Source organism: Salvelinus namaycush, chromosome 24 (assembly GCF_016432855.1).
Source record: "Salvelinus namaycush isolate Seneca chromosome 24, SaNama_1.0, whole genome shotgun sequence".
NCBI classification, from domain to species: Eukaryota; Metazoa; Chordata; class Actinopteri; order Salmoniformes; family Salmonidae; genus Salvelinus; species Salvelinus namaycush.
The window spans coordinates 21,722,632-21,749,437 of NC_052330.1; the positions used below are offsets into that span (position 1 = coordinate 21,722,632).

The window sequence follows — 26,806 nt, forward strand, 5'->3', positions numbered from 1 at the left end:
TGTGGCGGAGCCTGAATTTGACACCCCCACAATGCAATTGTAGGCTGGGCAACTACTGTAGAAGTTGATAAACGATTGTGCAGACTAGTGTTCTTTTTTTTCAATCACTGCAATTTGGATAAAAACTATTAGGCCTAGCCATCACTTTCCATTTGATCAGTCTAACAAGCCCTATCGCCTCATCAATGCACTGCTTTCAGAGATCCAGTGATTGATTCATCCTTCTAGCACTCCAAAACAATAGACGCTGTTTTCTCTGCTGAAAGACATCACATCCACTAAATCTATTATCCTACTACAGTAAATCAATTAAAATGTGAAACGTTTGTTGTCTCAGACATCACCATGTTAGGCACAACAATGCAATGTCAATATACTGTAATCCTACGATGGTGAGTCAGACAGACAGGGACAGTGATATCAGGTGTGGACAGACTCAGGTTTAGGTGGTGAGTCAGACAGACAGGGACAGTGATATCAGGTGAGGACAGACTCAGGTTTAGGTGGTGAGTCAGACAGACAGGGACAGTGATATCAGGTGTGGACAGACTCAGGTTTAGGTGGTGAGTCAGACAGACAGGGACAGTGATATCAGGTGAGGACAGACTCAGGTTTAGGTGGTGAGTCAGACAGACAGGGACAGTGATATCAGGTGTGGACAGACTCAGGTTCAGGTGGTGAGTCAGACAGACAGGGACAGTGATATCAGGTGAGGACAGACTCAGGTTTAGGTGGTGAGTCAGACAGACAGGGACAGTGATATCAGGTGTGGACAGACTCAGGTTTAGGTGGTGAGTCAGACAGACAGGGACAGTGATATCAGGTGTGGACAGACTCAGGTTTAGGTGGTGAGTCAGACAGACAGGGACAGTGATATCAGGTGTGGACAGACTCAGGTTTAGGTGGTGAGTCAGACAGACAGGGACAGTGATATCAGGTGTGGACAGACTCAGGTTCAGGTGGTGAGTCAGACAGACAGGGACCGTGATATCAGGTGTGGACAGACTCAGGTTTAGGTGGTGAGTCAGACAGACAGGGACAGTGATATCAGGTGTGGACAGACTCAGGTTCAGGTGGTGAGTCAGACAGACAGGGACAGTGATATCAGGTGTGGACAGACTCAGGTTTAGGTGGTGAGTCAGACAGACAGGGACAGTGATATCAGGTGTGGACAGACTCAGGTTTAGGTGGTGAGTCAGACAGACAAGGACAGTGATATCAGGTGTGGACAGACTCAGGTTCAGGTGGTGAGTCAGACAGACAGGGACTGTGATATCAGGTGTGGACAGACTCAGGTTCAGGTGGTGAGTCAGACAGACAGGGACCGTGATATCAGGTGTGGACAGACTCAGGTTCAGGTGGTGAGTCAGACAGACAGGGACAGTGATATCAGGTGAGGACAGACTCAGGTTTAGGTGGTGAGTCAGACAGACAGGGACAGTGATATCAGGTGTGGACAGACTCAGGTTCAGGTGGTGAGTCAGACAGACAGGGACAGTGATATCAGGTGTGGACATCTTCAAACAATGATGTCATTTATGTGATGTCTATGACTTTAAAGCAACCCTGTGATTCTCTCCATTCGCTCTCCATTCTCTCTCTCTCCATTCGCTCTCCATTCTCTCTCTCTCCATTCTCTCTCCATTCTCTCTCTCTCCATTCTCTCTCTCTCCATTCTCTCTCTCTCTCCATTCTCTCTCTCTCTCTTTGTACGTCTCTTCCGCTCTCTCAGACACACACAGTCACTCTTTCCAAGCTTGTGCTTAATGCTTTTTGTAACTGGCACAAACTTTCACTGGCTGTCCTACGTCTGTTTATTTATTTCACCTTTATACAGTGTGTGCAAATGGCGTGAGGAGGTAAGGCAATAAATAGGCCTTAGTAGCGAAGTAATTACAATTTAGCAGATTAACACTGGAGTGATAGATGAGCAGATGATGATGTGCAAGTAGAGATACTGGTGTGCAAAAGAGCAGAAAAGTAAACAAAAACAATATGGGGATGAGGTAGGTAGATTGGGTGGGCTATTTACAGATGGACTATGTACAGCTGCAGCGATCGGTTAGCTGCTCAGATAGCTGATGTTTAAAGTTAGTGAGGGAAATATAAGTCTCCAGCTTCAGCAATTTTTGCAATTCGTTCCAGTCATTGGCAGCAGAGAACTGGAAGGAAAGACGGCCAAAGAAGGTGTTGGCTTTGGGGACGACCAGTGAGATATACCTGCTGGAGCGCGTGCTACGAGTGGGTGTTGTTATCATGGCCAGTGAGCTGAGATAAGGCGGAGCTTTACCTAGCAAAGACTTATAGATGACCTGGAACCAGTGTGTCTGGCATCTGTGTGTTTGTTTGTGTGTGTGTGTGTGCGTGCGTGCGTGTGCGTGTGCATGTGGTGACCCCAGCAAGACACCTGTGGTGCATTGTTCAAGACTGTCAGCACTCCCCATGAGACTCAGGAGGCATGTGTCACGGTACGCACACAGAGGGGATAGCTAAGGTGTGTGTGGGTATGTTTGTGCGTGTACATGCATGCGTGGGTGGGTGTACTGTATGCTTGTGTGTGTCTGCTACATGTTTTTGGCCATTTCTCACCATAATATGTTATGAAAGTCGATAGCACCTATTAATGAATGATAGTCAGGTGGAGCATGGCTCTGTTGACTCTACCTGCCAAAGTAAGGCAGCAGGGGGAAAGCAGAGGACAGAGGTATTGGTGTTTCTGTTGACTTACTGTATCTCTCCAACCTGCCTTGACTGGCTACAACAGGTACACCTGTTTGTGTTCAGAGTGAAATTCAACTTTGACTGACTGACTGATCACCTGCCGCTAAAGCATAGGACAGAAAAGGGCCAATCGAATTCTAGAATTACACAAAATCTGTAAACTGTGTAGCCTTTCTGATAGGCACCTGATATACTGGACTACTGGTTTATGATGAAAATGGCTGAAAAGCATTCCCAACCAATTAATATAGACCCTTACTCTCCATATCCACAGCATGGATATTTCTTTAATTTATATCAACATGCCCCAATGTCACTTCCATAGGCTCTATGACTCCATGTGTTGTCTGGTTATTACCATATATCTGTCTGACTGAAACAGTGTGATTATCATTACAAAGATCTTCAACAAGTAAATCATTCATGAATTCCACAGAAACAGACAGAAATCTGATGTGGAGATATAAGGTTGGTAGTAACACAACAGTTCCCCGAGCCAGCCAACCACACCCCCCCAGCAGTCCCCCGAGCCAGCCAACCCCACCCCCCCAGCAGTCCCCCGAGCCAGCCAACCACACCCCCCCAGCAGTCCCCCGAGCCAACCAACCACACCCCCTCCAGTAGTCCCCCGAGCCAGCCAACCACACCCCCTCCAGTAGTCCCCTGAGCCAGCCAACCACACCCCCTCCAGTTGTCCCCCGAGCCAGCCAACCACACCCCCTCCAGTAGTCCCCCGAGCCAGCCAACCACACCCCCTCCAGTAGTCCCCCGAGCCAGCCAACCACACCCCCTCCAGTAGTCCCCCGAGCCAGCCAACCCCACCCCCTCCAACAGTTCCCAACTGTTAGTGTCCTCCCAACTTTATGTCCACTCACAACCAGAGAAATTCCAACCCTGCTGCACATCTACATTCACGCACTCGCAAAGCCTCAAAACACCAATCTAACCACACACACTGAGCTTGTACACAAGCGCTCATGTGCTATACACACATAAGCATACAAAAATGCGTGCACGCATGCACACACACCCACATCTACACACACGCACACCCTGCTACTGGTTCCAGCACAGACACTCATTATTGGGGCAAATCTCCCCTCTCTTCCTCTTTTCTCCCCTCTCATACACACATGGGGAGTCAATTTACCATTTTCCTCTCTCTCTCAGTCCAGTTTTCTATCACACAAACACACTCACTCCATCTTACTTTCCTTTTATTTTCTCACCATGGCTTCCCCTGTCCTACTCCATCTACCCTTTACTCTATGTCTTCCACAAGATGACCAGGTTTTCATGAATATGTGAACAGAACGATGGAGATTTTCTTCTCACCTCTCCAGACCCTGGAACAGCTGAGAAAGAACAAGAGGTTCTGCATTCTTCCACCGTGAGAACGCAAACATCTGTCACACAGTCACTCACTTCTTAGCTACCAAGAGCTTCTCACCCAAACAGGAATAAAGCCTCGATCTTGTGAGAGTGTCAAATGACTGAAGCATCATTGGGATTATTGTGGTGAAGTCATTCGACAATCAATCTCTCTAAAGCACTCTATGGTTTTGGTTATTGATTTGTGCTGGCTTCTGCTCTGCATGGCCAACTGGAGTGGATTCCACAGAACCCAGGGTGAAGCGTAGAGTCAATGTCTCCTTTATAAACTACATCTGATTCTTCCCTGTTACTTAATCAAGTCTCAAGCCGTCACACACAGCGCAGAGAGGGGAATGGAGACTGGCCTTCCCAACTTTCCCTCTGCAAGCATGTCATCTCCCTCTCAGTCAGTCCAGCTAGACTTGCTTCACAGTGTCCCCTCATGGGGATTCCTTCTCCCCTTTCTTGTTCCCGTCCCCTCTCCTCACCCTAGTGAGCTGTATTCTGAATGTTGTATCACTGACTGACCATATGGTGGCGCCATAGAGTGCTACATCTGTTAGAGCTAATAGCTGGATGGTGTTGCTGTGAGGGTTTAATCCATCATGTCCCTGTATGGCTCTGTGCTTGTCTTCTACCATTACACACTTACATAACTGGGTTTTTCAGAGGTGGGCGGTGGGGGGGGGGACAACTGGAGGGATGAAGGAATGAAATATAGTTATAATTTCTCCACTTTCCTCTCCTTAGATGGTATACTATGAGATGTGTTCTGATGCAGTTGGGTGTATACTGTCTGGCTGGTTGTAGGCCTACACAAACAAACTTTATACAATATAGTAGTACCTATAGACAGGTACTATGCGGTAAAGCAGGTATTACACAGGCGTGTGCCATATGTCAATGCGAGGGTCACATTCATGGGGTGTAACGTGCAAACACACTGTGTGTACACACACACATGCACAAACAGATACACATAAAAACCTACCTTGACTGCTTCAGGATAGAAGCTAGCTGTCCCTGAAAACCACTTAGAATTTGAGTGAAACAGTCCAATAAAAACACAGCAGAAGGAGACTTAATCTAATTTATAATTAATTGAAAGTAATTTAATCTTTAACTAACATCCACCATATTGACTTTGGAAAATGACCCTGTGTAATTGCCTGTGTGTCTGTGTGCTACTTCTCTCTACATACAGGTGGCAGTAGAGCCCTGTGTCTCCAGTCAATCACAGCCTGTTTTCATAAATAAAGAGTGCACTGTCTGATTGCCTCCATATTATTCTCTTCATAAAGCCTGTGTAAATCCTCAATCATTCCACCCACATCTTCACTGACATAAATTAATATCGTCCCCAAAAGTCGAGTGGATAAAGTTTCCCCAGCAGGCTAAAAATCCACTGTTCTCACTCTGACATAATCTACAATTTCCTACATTTCGTTGCCCTCTGCAATGTCAATAACAGAGTTAATAGACGGGAGCTGCAGTAGGGGGATTGTAATTATTTTGTTTCTGAATAAAGGAGTGATTGGGCTGCTTCAGGGGGAAATCAATGAAGAAGTAGGTTTTAGATAGAGGCAGGAGGTGGTATAGAGTGTTTCAAAGTGATTTCATAGGACTTCAGTACTAATGGTTTATAGATGAATCATGTTTATAGCCCGAGTTTTCAGATTGCAGTGAGCAGAAAGAGAGAGAAAGAGAGAGATACAGAGCAAGAGAGAGAGAGATGGAGTGAGACAGAAAGAGAAAAAGAGAGAGAATGAGGAAGAGAGGGAGAGAGAGAATGAGAAATAGAGAGAGAAGGAGAAAGAGAGAGAGAGAGAGAGAGAAAGAGAGAGAGAAAGAAAGAGAAAGAGAGAGAGAAGGAGAAAGAGAGAGAAAGAGAGAGAGCTAAGGTAGATGAAGAACACTCACTCAGCCCTTAATTTCAAACACTCTGAAACACTTTCTTCTGGACCTCTGTATCCCTCCATTCTTCATGTTTGTTTTCTTTTCTCTTTCTCCTCTCTTACTGTGATAGACTGCACAAACACGCAGCTCATACAGTGCTTCACTCTCCAAGACTGCACTTTCCTGTCTCCTTGTCCTTCTCTCTCTCTCTCTCTCTCTCTCTCTTTCTCTTTCTCACCTTCTCTCCTTCTTTCTCTCTCTTTGTCTCTCTGTCTCTCTCCTTCCATCTCTCTATGATCTCCTGTATGAAACAGTGTCTGTAGAGAGAGAATGTGAGGCCTTGGTGACAGCTAGCTGTGGATGTGTTGGCCCTGCCCGGTGTAGAGTTACACAGTAACCCAAGACACAGGGGAATGGAGCGAGGGAGAGAGGGAGGGGTCAGACGGAGTGAGAGGGGTGTGTGCCAGAAAGGGGTGTGAGGGCTAGGACAGGGAGGGGAGAAGTTCCAAAACTTTTCATAGAGAGCGGCACACTCTATTCCACCGAGTCAATGTGCAGAGGTTCACACACACTGACACATACAGAGAGAGAGAGTGAGACACACACACACACACACACACATACTAAATCACACAGGCACACACACCAACACACACACACACACACACACACACACACACACACACACACACACACACACACACACACACACACACACACACACACACACACACACACACACACACACACACACACACACACACACACACACACACACAGACGTAGTTGTTTTGTGATGAACAGGTGTCCTCCTGTCTCACAAACCTCCAGCAATGCTCATGCTTATCTTGATCCAGCTGTGGACTTAGGAGGAAAGGAAGGAGAGAAGGAAGACAAGAGAGACACACCACTCAAAGGAGGAGGAGAAGAAGAATGGGATAGAGAAAGAGAGCGAGATCAACAATCCCACTGTTCAGGAGGCGAGAAAGAGAGAAACAGGGAAAAGTGAGATTGACAGTGTGTCCAGGCATGTGGAGAGACAGACTGACTAGAGGACTGGCTCTGCGCCTGTGTCTTCTCCTCACCGCTCTCTGTGTCTGTCTACATGTTTACCTGGAACTGGGGGAAAGGAGGGGGGCACCTTCACCCCTCACCTTGGGACGTCCCACACAGACCAGCCAGGTGCTACTGGACAGCGAGGCGAGGAAACTGGGGGCCGCAGACCCCATGGAGCGCCGGGTTGGGGCTGAGGACAGAGCTGTGAAGAGAAGGGTGTCCTACGTACGCACGCCGAAAAAGGACTCTGTAATAGGGAAGACAGTGGGCTGGGAGGAGCCCTCCACATGCTGCCCACCTCTACGCCCGAACAGAAAGGTGAGTGAGAGCGATTATACCTGCCGTAGGGTGATGTGACCACTAAGCACTTATCTGATCAGAAGTCAGTATCTGCTGTTGAATTGTTAATGATTGTGGAACTATATAAGTATTATTGGATCCTAGAGCAGAGCTTAGTGGATGATACCCACCTGGAGCACTGAGTCACTGAGGGTGAGTTGATAAGGGGACGTTCAGGAGCGCTCGTTCAGTCACTGTTGGCACAAAGCTGCTTAATCCTTTGAGGCTGACAGACAGAAGAGGAGAAGGGCAGGGGGATCAATAGAGGAATGGAGTGCAGTCTCCAAGAGCTGTAGGCTGAAGAGGAGAGAGGAGAGGGACTGACGTTCCTCAGGTTACAGAGAGGAAAAGGACTCCTGTGTGGTCGAACTGAGCTGTTTTACTGTACTAAAGACAACAGACACACCACTCAGGGGAAATACTTTATCTGATAGACTCTGAGACTGAGATAGATCGTCTCTAACTGAAAGAGTCTTACGCGGAAACTTCTGACTGTGCAGAAAAACCTGAGAACACTGAAATGTGCATTGAGTGAAACAACCAGCATTAGTTGGTTAAATAGTTGACATGCTATGAGATGTTTATGTGTGAAAGTGGGTGGGCCAAAGATGACTCACTGTTTGAACCAGGGGTGTAAAGATTTGCTACTAAGTTACTTTAGGGAGGGAGTCCTAATGTCCAACGGAGAGACAAAGACACTCCTTGCTGCCACACAGACATAAACACACATACACACACCTCCTTCCACCCTTCCATCTTTCATCTGTCTCAGTCTCTCTCCTGTCTCAGTCTCTCTCCTGTCTCAGTCTCTCTCCTGTCTTCTTCCCTCTCCTGTCTAAGTCTCTCCTGTCTTCTTCCCTCTGCTGTCTCAGTCTCTCTCCTGTCTTCTTCCCTCTCCTGTCTCAGTCTCTCTCCTGTCTTCTTCCCTCTCCTGTATCAGTCTCTGTCCTGTCTTCTTCCCTCTCCTGTATCAGTCTCTGTCCTGTCTTCTTCCCTCTCCTGTCTCAGTCTCTCTCCTGTCTTCTTCCCTCTCCTGTATCAGTCTCTCTCCTGTCTTCTTCTCTCTCCTGTCTAAGTCTCTCCTGTCTTCTTCCCTCTCCTGTCTCAGTCTCTCTCCTGTCTCAGTCTCTCTCCTGTCTTCTTCCCTCTCCTGTCTCAGTCTCTCTCCTGTCTTCTCTCTCCTGTCTCAGTCTCTCTCCTGTCTTCTTCTCTCTCCTGTCTCAATCTCTCTCCTGTCTTCTTCTCTCTCCTGTCTCAATCTCTCCTGTCTTCTTCTCTCTCCTGTCTCAATCTCTCTCCTGTCTTCATCCCTCTCCTGTCTAAGTCTCTCTCCTGTCTTCTACCCTCTCCTTTTTTCTTCCCTCTCCTGTCTCAGTCTCTCTCCTGTATTCTCTCTCCTGTCTCAGTCTCTCTCCTGTCTCAATCTCTCTCCTGTCTTCTTCTCTCTCCTGTCTCAATCTCTCTCCTGTCTTCTTCTCTCTCCCGTCTAAGTCTCTCTCCTGTCTCAGTCTCTCTTCTGTCTTCTCTCTCCTGTCTCAGTCTCTCTCCTGTGTTCTTCTCTCTCCTGTCTTCTTCTCTCTCCTGTCTCAATCTCTCTCCTGTCTTCTTCTCTCTCCCGTCTAAGTCTCTCTCCTGTCTCAGTCTCTCTCCTGTGTTCTTCTCTCTCCTGTCTCAATCTCTCTCCTGTCTTCTTCTCTCTCCTGTCTCAGTCTCTCTCCTGTCTTCTTCTCTCTCCTGTCTCAGTCTCTCTCCTGTCTTCTTCTCTCTCCTGTCTAAGTCTCTCTCCTGTCTTCTTCTCTCTCCTGTCTTCTTCTCTCTCCTGTCTCAGTCTCTTTCCTGTCTTCTTTTCTCTCCTGTCTTCTTCTCTCTCCTGTCTCAATCTCTCTCCTGTCTTCTTCTCTCTCCTGTCTTCTTCTCTCTCCTGTCTTAGTTTCTCTCCTCATTGAGCCATGCTGCTCAATAGCCACCCACTCTCTCATCTCTGAATCTTTAAAGAGAGACAAAACTCCAATCTCCCCAGCATGTCTCAACCGAGGCGTCTTGAAAATCACTGCAGACTTGTTATGCCACATCACCCCCGCCCTGAGCACCAAGAGCTAGTTGGCTACTGGTGTGACATCAATAATACATAGCACCATATGTTGCCTGGTGCTCTCTGGTTTTTAACACCGATTTGTCACATAAGCTGTCCTAGAGCAGTGTTTCCTATCTCCAGTCCTCCAACAGTCCCAACAGTGTTTCCTATCTCCAGTCCTCCAACAGTCCCAACAGTGTTTCCTATCTCCAGTCCTCCAACAGTCCCAACAGTGTTTCCTATCTCCAGTCCTCCAACAGTCCCAACAGTGTTTCCTATCTCCAGTCCTCCAACAGTCCCAACAGTGTTTCCTATCTCCAGTCCTCCAACAGTCCCAACAGTGTTTCCTATCTCCAGTCCTCCAACAGTCCCAACAGTGTTTCCTATCTCCAGTCCTCCAACAGTCCCAACAGTGTTTCCTATCTCCAGTCCTCCAACAGTCCCAACAGTGTTTCCTATCTCCAGTCCTCCAGCAGTCCCAACAGTGTTTCCTATCTCCAGTCCTCCAACAGTCCCAACAGTGTTTCCTATCTCCAGTCCTCCAACAGTCCCAACAGTGTTTCCTATCTCCAGTCCTCCAACAGTCCCAACAGTGTTTCCTATCTCCAGTCCTCCAACAGTCCCAACAGTGTTTCCTATCTCCAGTCCTCCAACAGTCCCAACAGTGTTTCCTATCTCCAGTCCTCCAACAGTCCCAACAGTGTTTCCTATCTCCAGTCCTCCAGCAGTCCCAACAGTGTTTCCTATCTCCAGTCCTCCAACAGTCCCAACAGTGTTTCCTATCTCCAGTCCTCCAACAGTCCCAACAGTGTTTCCTATCGCCAGTCCTCCAACAGTCCCAACAGTGTTTCCTATCTCCAGTCCTCCAACAGTCCCAACAGTGTTTCCTATCTCCAGTCCTCCAACAGTCCCAACAGTGTTTCCTATCTCCAGTCCTCCAACAGTCCCAACAGTGTTTCCTATCTCCAGTCCTCCAACAGTCCCAACAGTGTTTCCTATCTCCAGTCCTCCAACAGTCCCAACAGTGTTTCCTATCTCCAGTCCTCCAACAGTCCCAACAGTGTTTCCTATCTCCAGTCCTCCAACAGTCCCAACAGTGTTTCCTATCTCCAGTCCTCCAACAGTCCCAACAGTGTTTCCTATCTCCAGTCCTCCAACAGTCCCAACAGTGTTTCCTATCTCCAGTCCTCCAACAGTCCCAACAGTGTTTCCTATCTACAGTCCTCCAACAGTCCCAACAGTCCAAACAGTGTTTCCTATCTCCAGTCCTCCCAACATAACATATTTTTGTTGTAGCCCTGGACAAACTCCCCTGATTCAATTGAGGGCCTGTTGATTAGTTGACAAGTTGAATACGGAACTACAACAAAAATGTGTACTGTTTGGGGTACTGAAGGACTGGAGTTGGGAAACACTACACTAGAACTCGGATGAACCTCTACAGTCCTCCCTATTTTGTCTGACAAATCCCCCCCATTGTTCTGCTGATTATGCTTTCTTCTTGTGAGGACTGGAGTTGGGAAACATTGTTTGGGGTACTGGAGGACTGGAGTTGGGAAACATTATTTGGGGTACTGAAGGACTGGAGTTGGGAAACACTGTTTGGGGTACTGGAGGACTGGAGTTGGGAAACATTGTTTGGGGTACTGGAGGACTGGAGTTGGGAAACACTGTTTTGGGTCCTGAAGGACAGGAGTTGGGAAACACTGTTGGGGGTGCTGAAGGACTGGAGTTGGGAAACACTGTTTTGGGTACTGAAGGACAGGAGTTGGGAAACACTGTTTTGGGTACTGAAGGACTGGAGTTGGGAAACACTGTTGGGGGTACTGAAGGACTGGAGTTGGGAAACACTGTTTGGGGTACTGAAGGACTGGAGTTGGGAAACACTGTTTTGGGTACTGAAGGACTGGAGTTGGGAAACACTGTTGGGGGTACTGAAGGACAGGAGTTGGGAAACACTGCTGGGGGTACTGAAGGACAGGAGTTGGGAAACACTGTTGGGGGTACTGAAGGACAGGAGTTGGGAAACACTGCTGGGGGTACTGAAGGACAGGAGTTGGGAAACACTGTTGGGGGTTCTGGAGGACTGGAGTTGGGAAACACTGCTGGGGGTACTGAAGGACTGGAGTTGGGAAACACTGCTGGGGGTGCTGAAGGACTGGAGTTGGGAAACACTGTTGGGGGTAGTGGAGGACTGGAGTTGGGACACACTGTTGGGGGTAGTGGAGGACTGGAGTTGGGAAACACTGTTGGGGGTAGTGGAGGACTAGAGTTGGGAAACACTGTTGAGGGTTCTGGAGGACTGGAGTTGGGAAACACTGTTGGGGGTTCTGGAGGACTGGAGTTGGGAAACACTGTTGGGGGTTCTGGAGGACTGGAGTTGGGAAACACGGTTGGGGGTTCTGGAGGACTGGAGTTGGGAAACACTGTTGGGGGTAGTGGAGGACTGGAGTTGGGAAACACTGTTGGGGGTGCTGGAGGACTGGAGTTGGGAAACACTGTTGGGGGTTCTGGAGGACTGGAGTTGGGAAACACTGTTTGGGGGTACTGAAGGACAGGATTTGGGAAACACTGCTGGGGGTACTGAAGGACAGGAGTTGGGAAACACTGTTGGGGGTTCTGGAGGACTGGAGTTGGGAAACACTGTTGGGGGTTCTGGAGGACTGGAGTTGGGAAACACTGTTGGGGGTAGTGGAGGACTGGAGTTGGGAAACACTGTTGGGGGTACTGGAGGACTGGAGTTGGGAAACACTGTTGGGGGTTCTGGAGGACTGGAGTTGGGAAACACTGTTGGGGGTTTTGGAGGACTGGAGTTGGGAAACACGGTTGGGGGTTCTGGAGGACTGGAGTTGGGAAACACTGTTGGGGGTAGTGGAGGACTGGAGTTGGGAAACACTGTTGGGGGTGCTGGAGGACTGGAGTTGGGAAACACTGTTGGGGGTTCTGGAGGACTGGAGTTGGGAAACACTGTTGGGGGTACTGAAGGACTGGAGTTGGGAAACACTGTTTGGGGTACTGAAGGACTGGAGTTGGGAAACACTGTTGGGGGTTCTGGAGGACTGGAGTGGGGAAACACTGTTGGGGGTAGTGGAGGACTGGAGTTGGGACACACTGTTGGGGGTTCTGGAGGACTGGAGTTGGGAAACACTGTTGGGGGTACTGAAGGACTGGAGTTGGGAAACACTGTTGGGGGTTCTGGAGGACTGGAGTTGGGAAACACTGTTGGGGGTACTGAAGGACTGGAGTTGGGAAACACTGCTGGGGGTTCTGGAGGACTGGAGTTGGGAAACACTGCTGGGGGTTCTGGAGGACTGGAGTTGGGAAACACTGTTGGGGGTTCTGGAGGACTGGAGTTGGGAAACACTGTTGGGGGTTCTGGAGGACTGGAGTTGGGAAACACTGTTGGGGGTACTGGAGGACTGGAGTTGGGAAACACTGTTGGGGGTAGTGGAGGACTGGAGTTGGGAAACACTGTTGGGGGTTCTGGAGGACTGGAGTTGGGAAACACTGTTGGGGGTACTGAAGGACTGGAGTTGGGAAACACTGCTGGGGGTTCTGGAGGACTGGAGTTGGGAAACACTGTTGGGGGTTCTGGAGGACTGGAGTTGGGAAACACTGTTGGGGGTTCTGGAGGACTGGAGTTGGGAAACACTGTTGGGGGTACTGAAGGACTGGAGTTGGGAAACACTGCTGGGGGTTCTGGAGGACTGGAGTTGGGAAACACTGTTGGGAAACACTGCTGGGGGTACTGGAGGAGTTGGGAAACACTGTTGGGGGTAGTGGAGGACTGGAGTTGGGAAACACTGTTGGGGGTAGTGGAGGACTGGAGTTGGGAAACACTGTTGGGGGTACTGGAGGACTGGAGTTGGGAAACACTGTTGGGGGTACTGGAGGACTGGAGTTGGGAAACACTGTTGGGGGTACTGGAGGACTGGAGTTGGGAAACACTGCTGGGGGTGCTGAAGGACTGGAGTTGGGAAACACTGTTGGGGGTAGTGGAGGACTGGAGTTGGGAAACACTGTTGGGGGTAGTGGAGGACTGGAGTTGGGAAACACTGTTGGGGGTAGTGGAGGACTGGAGTTGGGAAACACTGTTGGGGGTACTGGAGGAGGGAAACACTGTTGGGGGTTCTGGAGGACTGGAGTTGGGAAACACTGTTTTGGGTACTGGAGGACTGGAGTTGGGAAACACTGTTTTGGGTACTGGAGGACTGGAGTTGGGAAACACTGTTGGGGGTTCTGGAGGACTGGAGTTGGGAAACACTGTTGGGGGTTCTGGAGGACTGGAGTTGGGAAACACTGTTGGGGGTTCTGGAGGACTGGAGTTGGGAAACACTGTTGGGGGTAGTGGAGGACTGGAGTTGGGAAACACTGTTGGGGGTAGTGGAGGACTGGAGTTGGGAAACATTATTTGGGGTCTGAAGGACTGGAGTTGGGAAACACTGTTTGGGGTACTGGAGGACTGGAGTTGGGAAACATTGTTTGGGGTACTGGAGGACTGGAGTTGGGAAACATTGTTTGGGGTACTGGAGGACTGGAGTTGGGAAACACTGTTTTGGGTCCTGAAGGACAGGAGTTGGGAAACACTGTTGGGGGTGCTGAAGGACTGGAGTTGGGAAACACTGTTTTGGGTACTGAAGGACAGGAGTTGGGAAACACTGTTTTGGGTACTGAAGGACTGGAGTTGGGAAACACTGTTTGGGGTACTGAAGGACTGGAGTTGGGAAACACTGTTTTGGGTACTGAAGGACAGGAGTTGGGAAACACTGTTGGGGGTACTGAAGGACTGGAGTTGGGAAACACTGTTTGGGGTACTGAAGGACTGGAGTTGGGAAACACTGTTGGGGGTACTGAAGGACTGGAGTTGGGAAACACTGTTTGGGGTACTGAAGGACTGGAGTTGGGAAACACTGTTTTGGGTACTGAAGGACTGGAGTTGGGAAACACTGTTGGGGGTACTGAAGGACTGGAGTTGGGAAACACTGTTTGGGGTACTGAAGGACTGGAGTTGGGACACACTGTTGGGGGTACTGAAGGACTGGAGTTGGGAAAAACTGTTTGTGGTACTGAAGGACTGGAGTTGGGAAACACTGTTGGGGGTGCTGAAGGACTGGAGTTGGGAAACACTGCTGGGGGTTCTGGAGGACTGGAGTTGGGAAACACTGTTGGGTGTAGTGGAGGAGTTGGGAAACACTGTTGGGGGTACTGAAGGACAGGAGTTGGGAAACACTGTTGGGGGTACTGAAGGACAGGAGTTGGGAAACACTGCTGGGGGTACTGAAGGACAGGAGTTGGGAAACACTGTTGGGGGTACTGAAGGACAGGAGTTGGGAAACACTGCTGGGGGTACTGAAGGACAGGAGTTGGGAAACACTGTTGGGGGTTCTGGAGGACTGGAGTTGGGAAACACTGCTGGGGGTACTGAAGGACTGGAGTTGGGAAACACTGCTGGGGGTGCTGAAGGACTGGAGTTGGGAAACACTGTTGGGGGTAGTGGAGGACTGGAGTTGGGACACACTGTTGGGGGTAGTGGAGGACTGGAGTTGGGAAACACTGTTGGGGGTAGTGGAGGACTAGAGTTGGGAAACACTGTTGAGGGTTCTGGAGGACTGGAGTTGGGAAAGACTGTTTTGGGTACTGAAGGACTGGAGTTGGGAAACACTGTTTGGGGTGCTGAAGGACTGGAGTTGGGAAACACTGTTGGGGGTGCTGAAGGACTGGAGTTGGGAAACACTGTTTGGGGGTACTGAAGGACAGGATTTGGGAAACACTGCTGGGGGTACTGAAGGACAGGAGTTGGGAAACACTGTTGGGGGTTCTGGAGGACTGGAGTTGGGAAACACTGTTGGGGGTTCTGGAGGACTGGAGTTGGGAAACACTGTTGGGGGTAGTGGAGGACTGGAGTTGGGAAACACTGTTGGGGGTACTGGAGGACTGGAGTTGGGAAACACTGTTGGGGGTTCTGGAGGACTGGAGTTGGGAAACACTGTTGGGGGTTCTGGAGGACTGGAGTTGGGAAACACGGTTGGGGGTTCTGGAGGACTGGAGTTGGGAAACACTGTTGGGGGTAGTGGAGGACTGGAGTTGGGAAACACTGTTGGGGGTGCTGGAGGACTGGAGTTGGGAAACACTGTTGGGGGTTCTGGAGGACTGGAGTTGGGAAACACTGTTGGGGGTACTGAAGGACTGGAGTTGGGAAACACTGTTTGGGGTACTGAAGGACTGGAGTTGGGAAACACTGTTGGGGGTTCTGGAGGACTGGAGTGGGGAAACACTGTTGGGGGTAGTGGAGGACTGGAGTTGGGAAACACTGTTGGGGGTTCTGGAGGACTGGAGTTGGGAAACACTGTTGGGGGTACTGAAGGACTGGAGTTGGGAAACACTGTTGGGGGTTCTGGAGGACTGGAGTTGGGAAACACTGTTGGGGGTACTGAAGGACTGGAGTTGGGAAACACTGCTGGGGGTTCTGGAGGACTGGAGTTGGGAAACACTGCTGGGGGTTCTGGAGGACTGGAGTTGGGAAACACTGTTGGGGGTTCTGGAGGACTGGAGTTGGGAAACACTGTTGGGGGTTCTGGAGGACTGGAGTTGGGAAACACTGTTGGGGGTACTGGAGGACTGGAGTTGGGAAACACTGTTGGGGGTAGTGGAGGACTGGAGTTGGGAAACACTGTTGGGGGTTCTGGAGGACTGGAGTTGGGAAACACTGTTGGGGGTACTGAAGGACTGGAGTTGGGAAACACTGCTGGGGGTTCTGGAGGACTGGAGTTGGGAAACACTGTTGGGGGTTCTGGAGGACTGGAGTTGGGAAACACTGTTGGGGGTTCTGGAGGACTGGAGTTGGGAAACACTGTTGGGGGTACTGAAGGACTGGAGTTGGGAAACACTGCTGGGGGTTCTGGAGGACTGGAGTTGGGAAACACTGTTGGGAAACACTGCTGGGGGTACTGGAGGAGTTGGGAAACACTGTTGGGGGTAGTGGAGGACTGGAGTTGGGAAACACTGTTGGGGGTAGTGGAGGACTGGAGTTGGGAAACACTGTTGGGGGTACTGGAGGACTGGAGTTGGGAAACACTGTTGGGGGTACTGGAGGACTGGAGTTGGGAAACACTGTTGGGGGTACTGGAGGACTGGAGTTGGGAAACACTGCTGGGGGTGCTGAAGGACTGGAGTTGGGAAACACTGTTGGGGGTAGTGGAGGACTGGAGTTGGGAAACACTGTTGGGGGTAGTGGAGGACTGGAGTTGGGAAACACTGTTGGGGGTAGTGGAGGACTGGAGTTGGGAAACACTGTTGGGGGTACTGGAGGAGGGAAACACTGTTGGGGGTTCTGGAGGACTGGAGTTGGGAAACACTGTTTTGGGTACTGGAGGACTGGAGTTGGGAAACACTGTTTTGGGTACTGGAGGACTGGAGTTGGGAAACACTGTTTTGGGTACTGGAGGACTGGAGTTGGGAAACACTGTTGGGGGTACTGGAGGACTGGAGTTGGGAAACACTGTTGGGGGTTCTGGGGGACTGGAGTTGGGAAACACTGCTGGGGGTTCTGGAGGACTGGAGTTGGGAAACACTGTTGGGGGTAGTGGAGGACTGGAGTTGGGAAACACTGCTGGGGGTGCTGAAGGACTGGAGTTGGGAAACACTGTTGGGGGTAGTGGAGGACTGGAGTTGGGAAACACTGTTGGGGGTAGTGGAGGACTGGAGTTGGGAAACACTGTTGGGGGTACTGGAGGAGGGAAACACTGTTGGGGGTTCTGGAGGACTGGAGTTGGGAAACACTGCTGGGGGTTCTGGAGGACTGGAGTTGGGAAACACTGCTGGGGGTTCTGGAGGACTGGAGTTGGGAAACACTGTTGGGGGTTCTGGAGGACTGGAGTTGGGAAACACTGTTGGGGGTTCTGGAGGACTGGAGTTGGGAAACACTGTTGGGGGTTCTGGAGGACTGGAGTTGGGAAACACTGTTGGGGGTAGTGGAGGACTGGAGTTGGGAAACACTGTTGGGGGTAGTGGAGGACTGGAGTTGGGAAACATTATTTGGGGTCTGAAGGACTGGAGTTGGGAAACACTGTTTGGGGTACTGGAGGACTGGAGTTGGGAAACATTGTTTGGGGTACTGGAGGACTGGAGTTGGGAAACATTGTTTGGGGTACTGGAGGACTGGAGTTGGGAAACACTGTTTTGGGTCCTGAAGGACAGGAGTTGGGAAACACTGTTGGGGGTGCTGAAGGACTGGAGTTGGGAAACACTGTTTTGGGTACTGAAGGACAGGAGTTGGGAAACACTGTTTTGGGTACTGAAGGACTGGAGTTGGGAAACACTGTTTGGGGTACTGAAGGACTGGAGTTGGGAAACACTGTTGGGGGTACTGAAGGACAGGAGTTGGGAAACACTGTTGGGGGTACTGAAGGACAGGAGTTGGGAAACACTGCTGGGGGTACTGAAGGACAGGAGTTGGGAAACACTGTTGGGGGTACTGAAGGACAGGAGTTGGGAAACACTGCTGGGGGTACTGAAGGACAGGAGTTGGGAAACACTGTTGGGGGTTCTGGAGGACTGGAGTTGGGAAACACTGCTGGGGGTACTGAAGGACTGGAGTTGGGAAACACTGCTGGGGGTGCTGAAGGACTGGAGTTGGGAAACACTGTTGGGGGTAGTGGAGGACTGGAGTTGGGACACACTGTTGGGGGTAGTGGAGGACTGGAGTTGGGAAACACTGTTGGGGGTAGTGGAGGACTAGAGTTGGGAAACACTGTTGAGGGTTCTGGAGGACTGGAGTTGGGAAAGACTGTTTTGGGTACTGAAGGACTGGAGTTGGGAAACACTGTTTGGGGTGCTGAAGGACTGGAGTTGGGAAACACTGTTGGGGGTGCTGAAGGACTGGAGTTGGGAAACACTGTTTGGGGGTACTGAAGGACAGGATTTGGGAAACACTGCTGGGGGTACTGAAGGACAGGAGTTGGGAAACACTGTTGGGGGTTCTGGAGGACTGGAGTTGGGAAACACTGTTGGGGGTTCTGGAGGACTGGAGTTGGGAAACACTGTTGGGGGTAGTGGAGGACTGGAGTTGGGAAACACTGTTGGGGGTACTGGAGGACTGGAGTTGGGAAACACGGTTGGGGGTTCTGGAGGACTGGAGTTGGGAAACACTGTTGGGGGTAGTGGAGGACTGGAGTTGGGAAACACTGTTGGGGGTGCTGGAGGACTGGAGTTGGGAAACACTGTTGGGGGTTCTGAAGGACTGGAGTTGGGAAACACTGTTGGGGGTAGTGGAGGACTGGAGTTGGGAAACACTGTTGGGGGTAGTGGAGGACTAGAGTTGGGAAACACTGTTGGGGGTTCTGGAGGACTGGAGTGGGGAAACACTGTTGGGGGTAGTGGAGGACTGGAGTTGGGACACACTGTTGGGGGTTCTGGAGGACTGGAGTTGGGAAACACTGTTGGGGGTTCTGGAGGACTGGAGTTGGGAAACACTGTTGGGGGTTCTGGAGGACTGGAGTTGGGAAACACTGTTGGGGGTACTGAAGGACTGGAGTTGGGAAACACTGCTGGGGGTTCTGGAGGACTGGAGTTGGGAAACACTGCTGGGGGTTCTGGAGGACTGGAGTTGGGAAACACTGTTGGGGGTTCTGGAGGACTGGAGTTGGGAAACACTGTTGGGGGTTCTGGAGGACTGGAGTTGGGAAACACTGTTGGGGGTACTGGAGGACTGGAGTTGGGAAACACTGTTGGGGGTAGTGGAGGACTGGAGTTGGGAAACACTGTTGGGGGTTCTGGAGGACTGGAGTTGGGAAACACTGTTGGGGGTACTGAAGGACTGGAGTTGGGAAACACTGCTGGGGGTTCTGGAGGACTGGAGTTGGGAAACACTGTTGGGGGTTCTGGAGGACTGGAGTTGGGAAACACTGTTGGGGGTTCTGGAGGACTGGAGTTGGGAAACACTGTTGGGGGTACTGAAGGACTGGAGTTGGGAAACACTGCTGGGGGTTCTGGAGGACTGGAGTTGGGAAACACTGTTGGGAAACACTGCTGGGGGTACTGGAGGAGTTGGGAAACACTGTTGGGGGTAGTGGAGGACTGGAGTTGGGAAACACTGTTGGGGGTAGTGGAGGACTGGAGTTGGGAAACACTGTTGGGGGTAGTGGAGGACTGGAGTTGGGAAACACTGTTGGGGGTACTGGAGGACTGGAGTTGGGAAACACTGTTGGGGGTACTGGAGGACTGGAGTTGGGAAACACTGCTGGGGGTGCTGAAGGACTGGAGTTGGGAAACACTGTTGGGGGTAGTGGAGGACTGGAGTTGGGAAACACTGTTGGGGGTAGTGGAGGACTGGAGTTGGGAAACACTGTTGGGGGTAGTGGAGGACTGGAGTTGGGAAACACTGTTGGGGGTACTGGAGGAGGGAAACACTGTTGGGGGTTCTGGAGGACTGGAGTTGGGAAACACTGTTTTGGGTACTGGAGGACTGGAGTTGGGAAACACTGTTTTGGGTACTGGAGGACTGGAGTTGGGAAACACTGTTTTGGGTACTGGAGGACTGGAGTTGGGAAACACTGTTGGGGGTACTGGAGGACTGGAGTTGGGAAACACTGTTGGGGGTTCTGGGGGACTGGAGTTGGGAAACACTGCTGGGGGTTCTGGAGGACTGGAGTTGGGAAACACTGTTGGGGGTAGTGGAGGACTGGAGTTGGGAAACACTGCTGGGGGTACTGAAGGACTGAAACACTGCCTTAGAGGAGCAAAATACATTTTGTCATGTGTTCTCTCTATACCTCCCTTACTGCCTCTTACATCGGCATGTGTTCATCTTTCTCTGTCTTTCTATCGCTTTACCTCTCCCCCCTCTCTCTCTCTCTCTCTCTATCTCTCTCTCATGGAGACGTGTTTTCACATAACAGATGCATGACATGGGTTTGGAAGGCAGACAAAGGCTCAGTGTTTCTGACAGAGATGTTGAGGATGAAGAGCCAAATGGGAAACAGATGACCTTCATGAGCAGTGAGAAGCCCACAGGAATGCTCTGTGCTGTCGTGGCACACTTCACTCTTATCAGTATACACTTCTAAAAGGGATAAGGAGTTTGAAGCAGTGTGAAGTGGATTACCTGTATAGAGAAAAACCCATAGCAGATCATAGCATGTGTGTCTAATGTAATGACAATCCATGAACCGAGCCTGTTCTGTCTGTTTGACATGACGTACCGCTGAATGGATTGGAACATTGGCGCCTCCAATTTAATGAGCCCACAGCTCTAGTGGTTCTTATAGTGGTCTATAAGTGTGTGTGTGTGTGTGTGTGTGTGTGTGTGTGTGTGTGTGTGTGTGTGTGTGTGTGTGTGTGTGTGTGTGTGTGTGTGTGTGTGTGTGTGTGTGTGTGTGTGTGTGTGTGTGTGTGTGTGTGTGTCTGTGTGTCTGTGTGTGTGTGTGTGTTTAAGTGTGTGGAGTAGACAGGACAGCCTGAGGGTTTGTTTGAGGTTTGTTTGGATAATTAACAAACCAAAGGAGATCCATCTCTCAGCTGTCAAGTCTCCTGCTTGTGCAAACACTCCATCTTTTATTTAATAATTTACCTTTTCAAGCCTTCTTTTATATCTTCTGCTTGACTTTTTCATTTCTAAGTAAAGGGATGGAAGTATGGAGGGGGTGGAGGAGGAGGCATTATCACAAATGATAGAGAAGCAGAATGCATTAAACCACTTACAAACATCAACTTCGACAAGACAAACAGCAGCTAAGAGACAGGGATGGGGACGGGGGGGGGGGGGGGGACGGGGGAACGGGGGGGGGGGGGGGGGGGGGGGGGGGCATGAGAACAAGTGATCTCTTGAGATAAGCAGACCGTAGGCCCGAAACTGGATTAGAATAGGCTAGGGTTATAACCCTACACACACACACACACACACACACACACACACACACACACACATGTACACACACACACACACACACGCACGCACACACACACACGCACACACACACACACACACACACACACACACTCAAGCAATATCCTCCATTAATCTCTCCATCAAACTCCATAGTTCTCGCTCTATTTCCCTCTCCCTCAGTCTCTCTATCTCTTCTCTCAGAGGACATCGAGTGAGTTATCTATGAGCCACGGTGCTTATCTGAGGAATTCTGCACCACAGCCACAGATCCCTCATCACTGATGGACCAGCTGTCCCTAATCCGGCTCACATACTCAGCAGAAAAAACACACTGGGGTGTATAACAAAACAAAAACCTTCAATACACTCACCCTTACCATGAGCAACTGAGTTGGTCATATACTGTTCATGTACACATAACAACTCATAATATACACGTGTCGACAAATAGTACTGCACAGCACAGAACACAGCACAACATAGAGCTTACACACAGAATGTCTGAGTTAGCTGATACGTTCACGATCCTGTCTTCTGGTGTGTAATTTTCCTTCAGCTTGCCTAGTTTTTAGTTTTTATTTAACCTTTATTTAAATTTGTGGAAAGAGAGAAATAAACACCTATTTCAATTAAGCTATTCTGTTCACCCAGAGAACGATGACTTTTGTTGAAATTAGCATCAACATGACTCTAAATGAACGCTGCACTCACTCAATAACAATCCATTTGGTCTGGTTCATTCCCCAGCGAAGCCTCTATTTGTGAGCTTAGTCACTGAGTTTAACGAAACTCACCAACAGCAAGTGGGGTACAAATGGGTTTGGCAAAGAAACTAAAGTGACCCTGGTTTAAGTCTCTTAGCAGTCTAGAAATGGGGGGGGGGGGGGGGAGAGAGAGAGAGAGAGAGAGAGAGAGAGAGAGACTTTTTAACCCCATAGGTGTGACTGAGTTTCTCAGACAGCTTTAAACCCAGAGCTGAGGGAACCAGGGACAAGGGAGTCACAGCAGATCAATGGCTGAAAAAGTGACATGTCACCTAGGTTCACACCATGTCTGTTCTCCCCTCCCTGGAGCTGAGGCTGGAGCTGCAGCTGGAATGCCCCATAGAGTCACAGACACACTGCAACTACCATGACTGGCTTTACCAGTTGTTACTAAATTAATTTGACCTGTATGAAGTCAACATATTACACTGAACAAAAATATAAACGCAACATGTAAAGTGTTGGTCCCATGTGTTATGAGCAATTTTGTGCACAAATTTGTTTAAAATCCCTCTTAGTGAGCATTTCTCCTTTGCCAAGATAATCCATCCACCTGACAGGTATGGCATATCAAGAATCTAATTAAACAGCATAATCATTACACAGGTGCACATTGTGCTAGGGACAATAAAAGGCCACTCTAAAATGTGCAGTTTTGTCACGTAACACAATGCCACAGATGTCTCAAGTTTTGAGGGAATGTGCAATTGACATGCTGACTGCAGGAATGTCCACCAGAGCTGTTGCTAGAAAATGGAATGTTAATATCTCTACCATAAGTTGCCTCCAACGTTGTTTTATAGAATTTGGCAGTACGTCCAACCGGCCTCACAACCACAGACCAAGTGTAACCAGGCCACCTCAGAACCTCCACATCCGGCTTCTTCACCTGCGGGATCGTCTGAGGGGGGGTGGTGGTGCTGAGGAGTAATTCTGTCTGTAATAATGCCCTTTTGTGGGGAAGAACTCAATCTGATTGGCTGAGCCTGGCTCCCCAGTTGGTGGGCCTGACTGCCAAGTGGGTGGGCCTATGTCCTCCAAGGCCCATGGCTGCTCCCCTGCCCAGTCATGTGAAATCCATAGATTAGGGCCTAATGAATTTATTTCAATTGACTGATTTTCGTATATGAACTGTAACTCAGTAAAATCTTTGAAATTGTTGCATGTTGCGTTTATATTTTTGTTCAGCATAGATAGAGAGTAAAATAAATTATAGGTTGGAGGTTGATTTGGTAGCATATGGATTGCTGTAATGCAAAAGATAGTTAAGAATTTCCATAACATAACATCATGTGAGCAAATGGATTCCAGATGGACTTTTGAATAGAGGGCTATTCTATTAACGATGTCATCTCCAAAGTATTTTGCTCCAACCCATGTAATAGACTATGAAGAGATTGATTATTGAACCAAATTCACTTTGAGTTGAACATACAGTCTGTCTGTTGTACAGTGACTCTGATCAGACAAAGGCTCCCACTAAACGTCTAAAACTGCCACGTCCTGAGGGTTAAGGTTAGGGTTGGGGTTAGGGTTGAGGGCAGCTCTCACAATGGTCCCTCTCAGACATGCTCATTTTGTTTGGGACATTCCATTAGTTCTCAAACTCCTACAGAGAAAACTGAGGTGAATGGGCGCCATTGACCTACGAAAAGGCTAGCTGCCCCCCCCCATCAATCAACTCCAACCCCCAGCTACTTCCTCCACAGTGAACTATGGACTTTAAGACCTCCACAGACACAGGAAGGCACACCAGGTCACCAAAGGTAATCTTTTACAGCTAAAACATCACGCTACACTCTCAGAATGAAAGGTGCTATCTAGAGTCTAAAATGGTTCTTCTGCCGTCCCCATAGGAGAACCCTTTGAATAACCATTTTTGGTTCCAGGTAGAACCCTGTTGAGTTCCATGTAGAACCCTTTTGGGTTCCATGTAGAATCCTTTCCACAGATGGTTCCACTTGGAACCCGAAAGGGTTCTACCTGGAACCAAAAAGAGTTCTCCTATGAGGATGGCCAAAGTGACTTAGTGACTGTAGAGTGTCGGGTCCTTTGTTGTAGAGGTGCCAGAATACAGCCACCACTTATATGGTTGTGGTTAGGTTGTGGTTAGGTAGACACTATTAGAAACCTGAGTAGCACAGCAGACAAGGAGAGAGTTTTGTTGTTGGTATAAACTCACTGTGTTGAAACAGTCAGTGTCATTTTTACTTTGTTAGGAAGGCTTTCTTACTCTCTCTGGTCTTCTGTGGGGTTTGTCTGCTTGAAGCTTTGAAGATGCAAGTGCTTGGCTGGTAGAGAAAAGAAAGGGAGAGAGAGAAGATGAGAGGGAGAGAGAGCAGAGGTGTCATGCCCAGAGAATCTGAAAGGGCACTTGTCTTGTCTTGTAGTGTGAAGTAGAGGTGCGATGAAGAGAATTTAAAATGTCAAAGTGCATAGTAGAGTAGTGGTGAACAAGTTTGAAGAAATTGAACAAGATGTTCAAGATCTCAGATCTAACAAACCCTCTCTCTCTCTCTCTCTCTCTCTCTCTCTATCTCTCTCTACACAAACCCATCTATCCCTCTCTCTCTCTCTCTCTCTCTCTCTCTCTCTCTCTCTCTATCTCTCTCTACACAAACCCATCTATCCCTCTCTCTCTCTATCCCTCTCTCTCTCTCTCTCTCTCTCTATCTCTCTCTACACAAACCCATCTATCCCTCTCTCTCTCTCTCTCTCTCTCTACACAAACCCATCTCTCTCTCTCTCTCTCTCTCTCTCTCTCTCTCTCTCTCTCTCTCTCTCTCTCTCTCTCTCTCTCTCTCTCTCTCTCTCTCTCTCTCTCTCTCTCTCTCTCTCTCTCTCTCTCTCTCTCTCTCTCTCTCTCTCTCTCTCTCTCTCTCTCTCTCTCTCTCTCTCTCTCTCTCTCTCTCTCTCTACACAAACCCATCTATCCCTCTCTCTCCATCTCTGTCTGTGTCATATGGCACTCAGCAGTACTGTCCATAAGAAATCCAACAAAGATGTCATATCTGGGCTTTGGTCCAGGCAGGGAGGGAGGCAGGCAGGCAGGCAGGAAGCCAGGGAGGCAGGGAGGGTGGCAGGCAGGGAGGCAGGCATGCAGGCAGGCAGCCAGGGAGGTAGGTAGGGAGGGAGGCAGGCAGGCAGGCAGCCAGGGAGGTAGGTAGGCAGTGAGGGAGGCACGCAGAGAGGCAGGGAGTCAGGGAGGTAGGTAGGCAGGGAGAGAGGCACGCAGGGAGGCAGGGAGGCACATAGGCAGCCAGGGAGTCAGGGAGGCAGCCAGGGAGTCAGGGAGGCAGGCAGGGATGCAGATAGGCAGCCAGGGAGTCAGGGAGGTAGCCAAAGAGGCATGGAGGCAGCCAGGGAGTCAGGGAGGCAGGCAGGGATGCAGATAGGCAGCCAGGGAGGCAGCCAGGGAGTCAGGGAGGTAGCCAGGGAGGCAGGGAGACAGCCAGGGAGTCAGGGAGGCAGCCAGGGAGTCAGGGAGGCAGCCAGGAAGTCAGGGAGGCAGCCAGGGAGGCAGCCAGGGAGGCAGGGAGGCAGGCAGGGAGTCAGGGAGACAGCCAGGGAGTCAGGGAGGCAGGCAGGGAGTCAGGGAGGGAGCACATACACACAAACACACACACACACACACTGAATGGAATATGGCATCAATTCAGTCCCAGAACACTTCAACGGTTCTTATTGACTAATGACATAGATTTGCTGGTACATAACCCATGCACATACACACACTAAAACACACAGCTGGGCGCACAAGTAGAGCCACACAGACATTGCCACACTCCCTGAAATGCACACTCTCTCACACACTCAAACAAACAACCACTGTCACCCTATATGGAACGAGACCTACTGTCTATTGAGCAGCAAAAGGGGAAGAAATAATCATTTGACTCTGGAAAGGTAATTCTGGAGTTCCTAGGCAAATTTAGGAGGGCACAACACATACTCATTAAATCATATGTGTGTGTGTGTGTGTGTGTGTGTGTGTGTGTGTGTGTGTGTGTGTGTGTGTGTGTGTGTGTGTGTGTGTGTGTGTGTGCGTGTGTGCTGATGCATGTGCATGCGTGTGCAGTTGAAGTAGGAAGTTTACATACACCTTAGCCAAATACATTTAAACTCAGTTTTTCACAATTCCTGACATTTAATCCTATTAATAATTTCCTGTTTTAGGTCAGTTAAGATCACCACTTTATTTTAAGAATGTGAAATGTCAGAATAATAGTAGAGAGAATGGTTTATTTCAGCTTTTATTTCTTTCATCACATTCCCAGTGGGTCAGAAGTTTACATACACTCAATTAGTATTTGGTAGCATTGGCTTTAAATTATTTAACTTGTGTCAAACGTTTTGGGTAGCCTTCCACAACCTTCCCAAAATAAATTGGGTGAATTTTGGCCAATTCCTCCTGACAGAGCTGGTGTAACTAAGTCAGGTTTGTAGGCCTCTTTGCTAGCACATGCTTTTTCAGTTCTGCCCACAAATTTTCTACAGGGTTCAGATCAGGGCTTTGTGATGGTCACTCCAATACCTTGACTTTGTTGTCCTTAAGCCATTTTGCCACACCTTTGGAAGTATGCTTGGGGTCATTGTCCATTTGGAAGACCCATTTGCAACCAAGCTTTAACTTCCTGACTGATGTCTTGAGATGTTGTTTCAATATATCCACATAATTTTCCTTCCACGTGATGCCAT

The 26,806-nt window shown here is 49.6% G+C and overlaps 1 protein-coding gene across 1 annotated transcript in view; it reads left to right on the forward strand.

Moving 5' to 3' along the window:
• Window positions 1–6,734: 6,734 nt before the first annotated feature.
• Window positions 6,735–26,806, forward strand: part of LOC120019081 (methyltransferase-like protein 24) — a 77,658-nt gene continuing 57,586 nt past the window's right edge. The window contains exon 1 of the mRNA XM_038962323.1: window positions 6,735–7,365. Coding sequence (XP_038818251.1) covers window positions 7,021–7,365 — 345 coding nt within the window. The 5' untranslated portion in view covers window positions 6,735–7,020. The remainder of the gene's footprint in view (window positions 7,366–26,806) is intronic.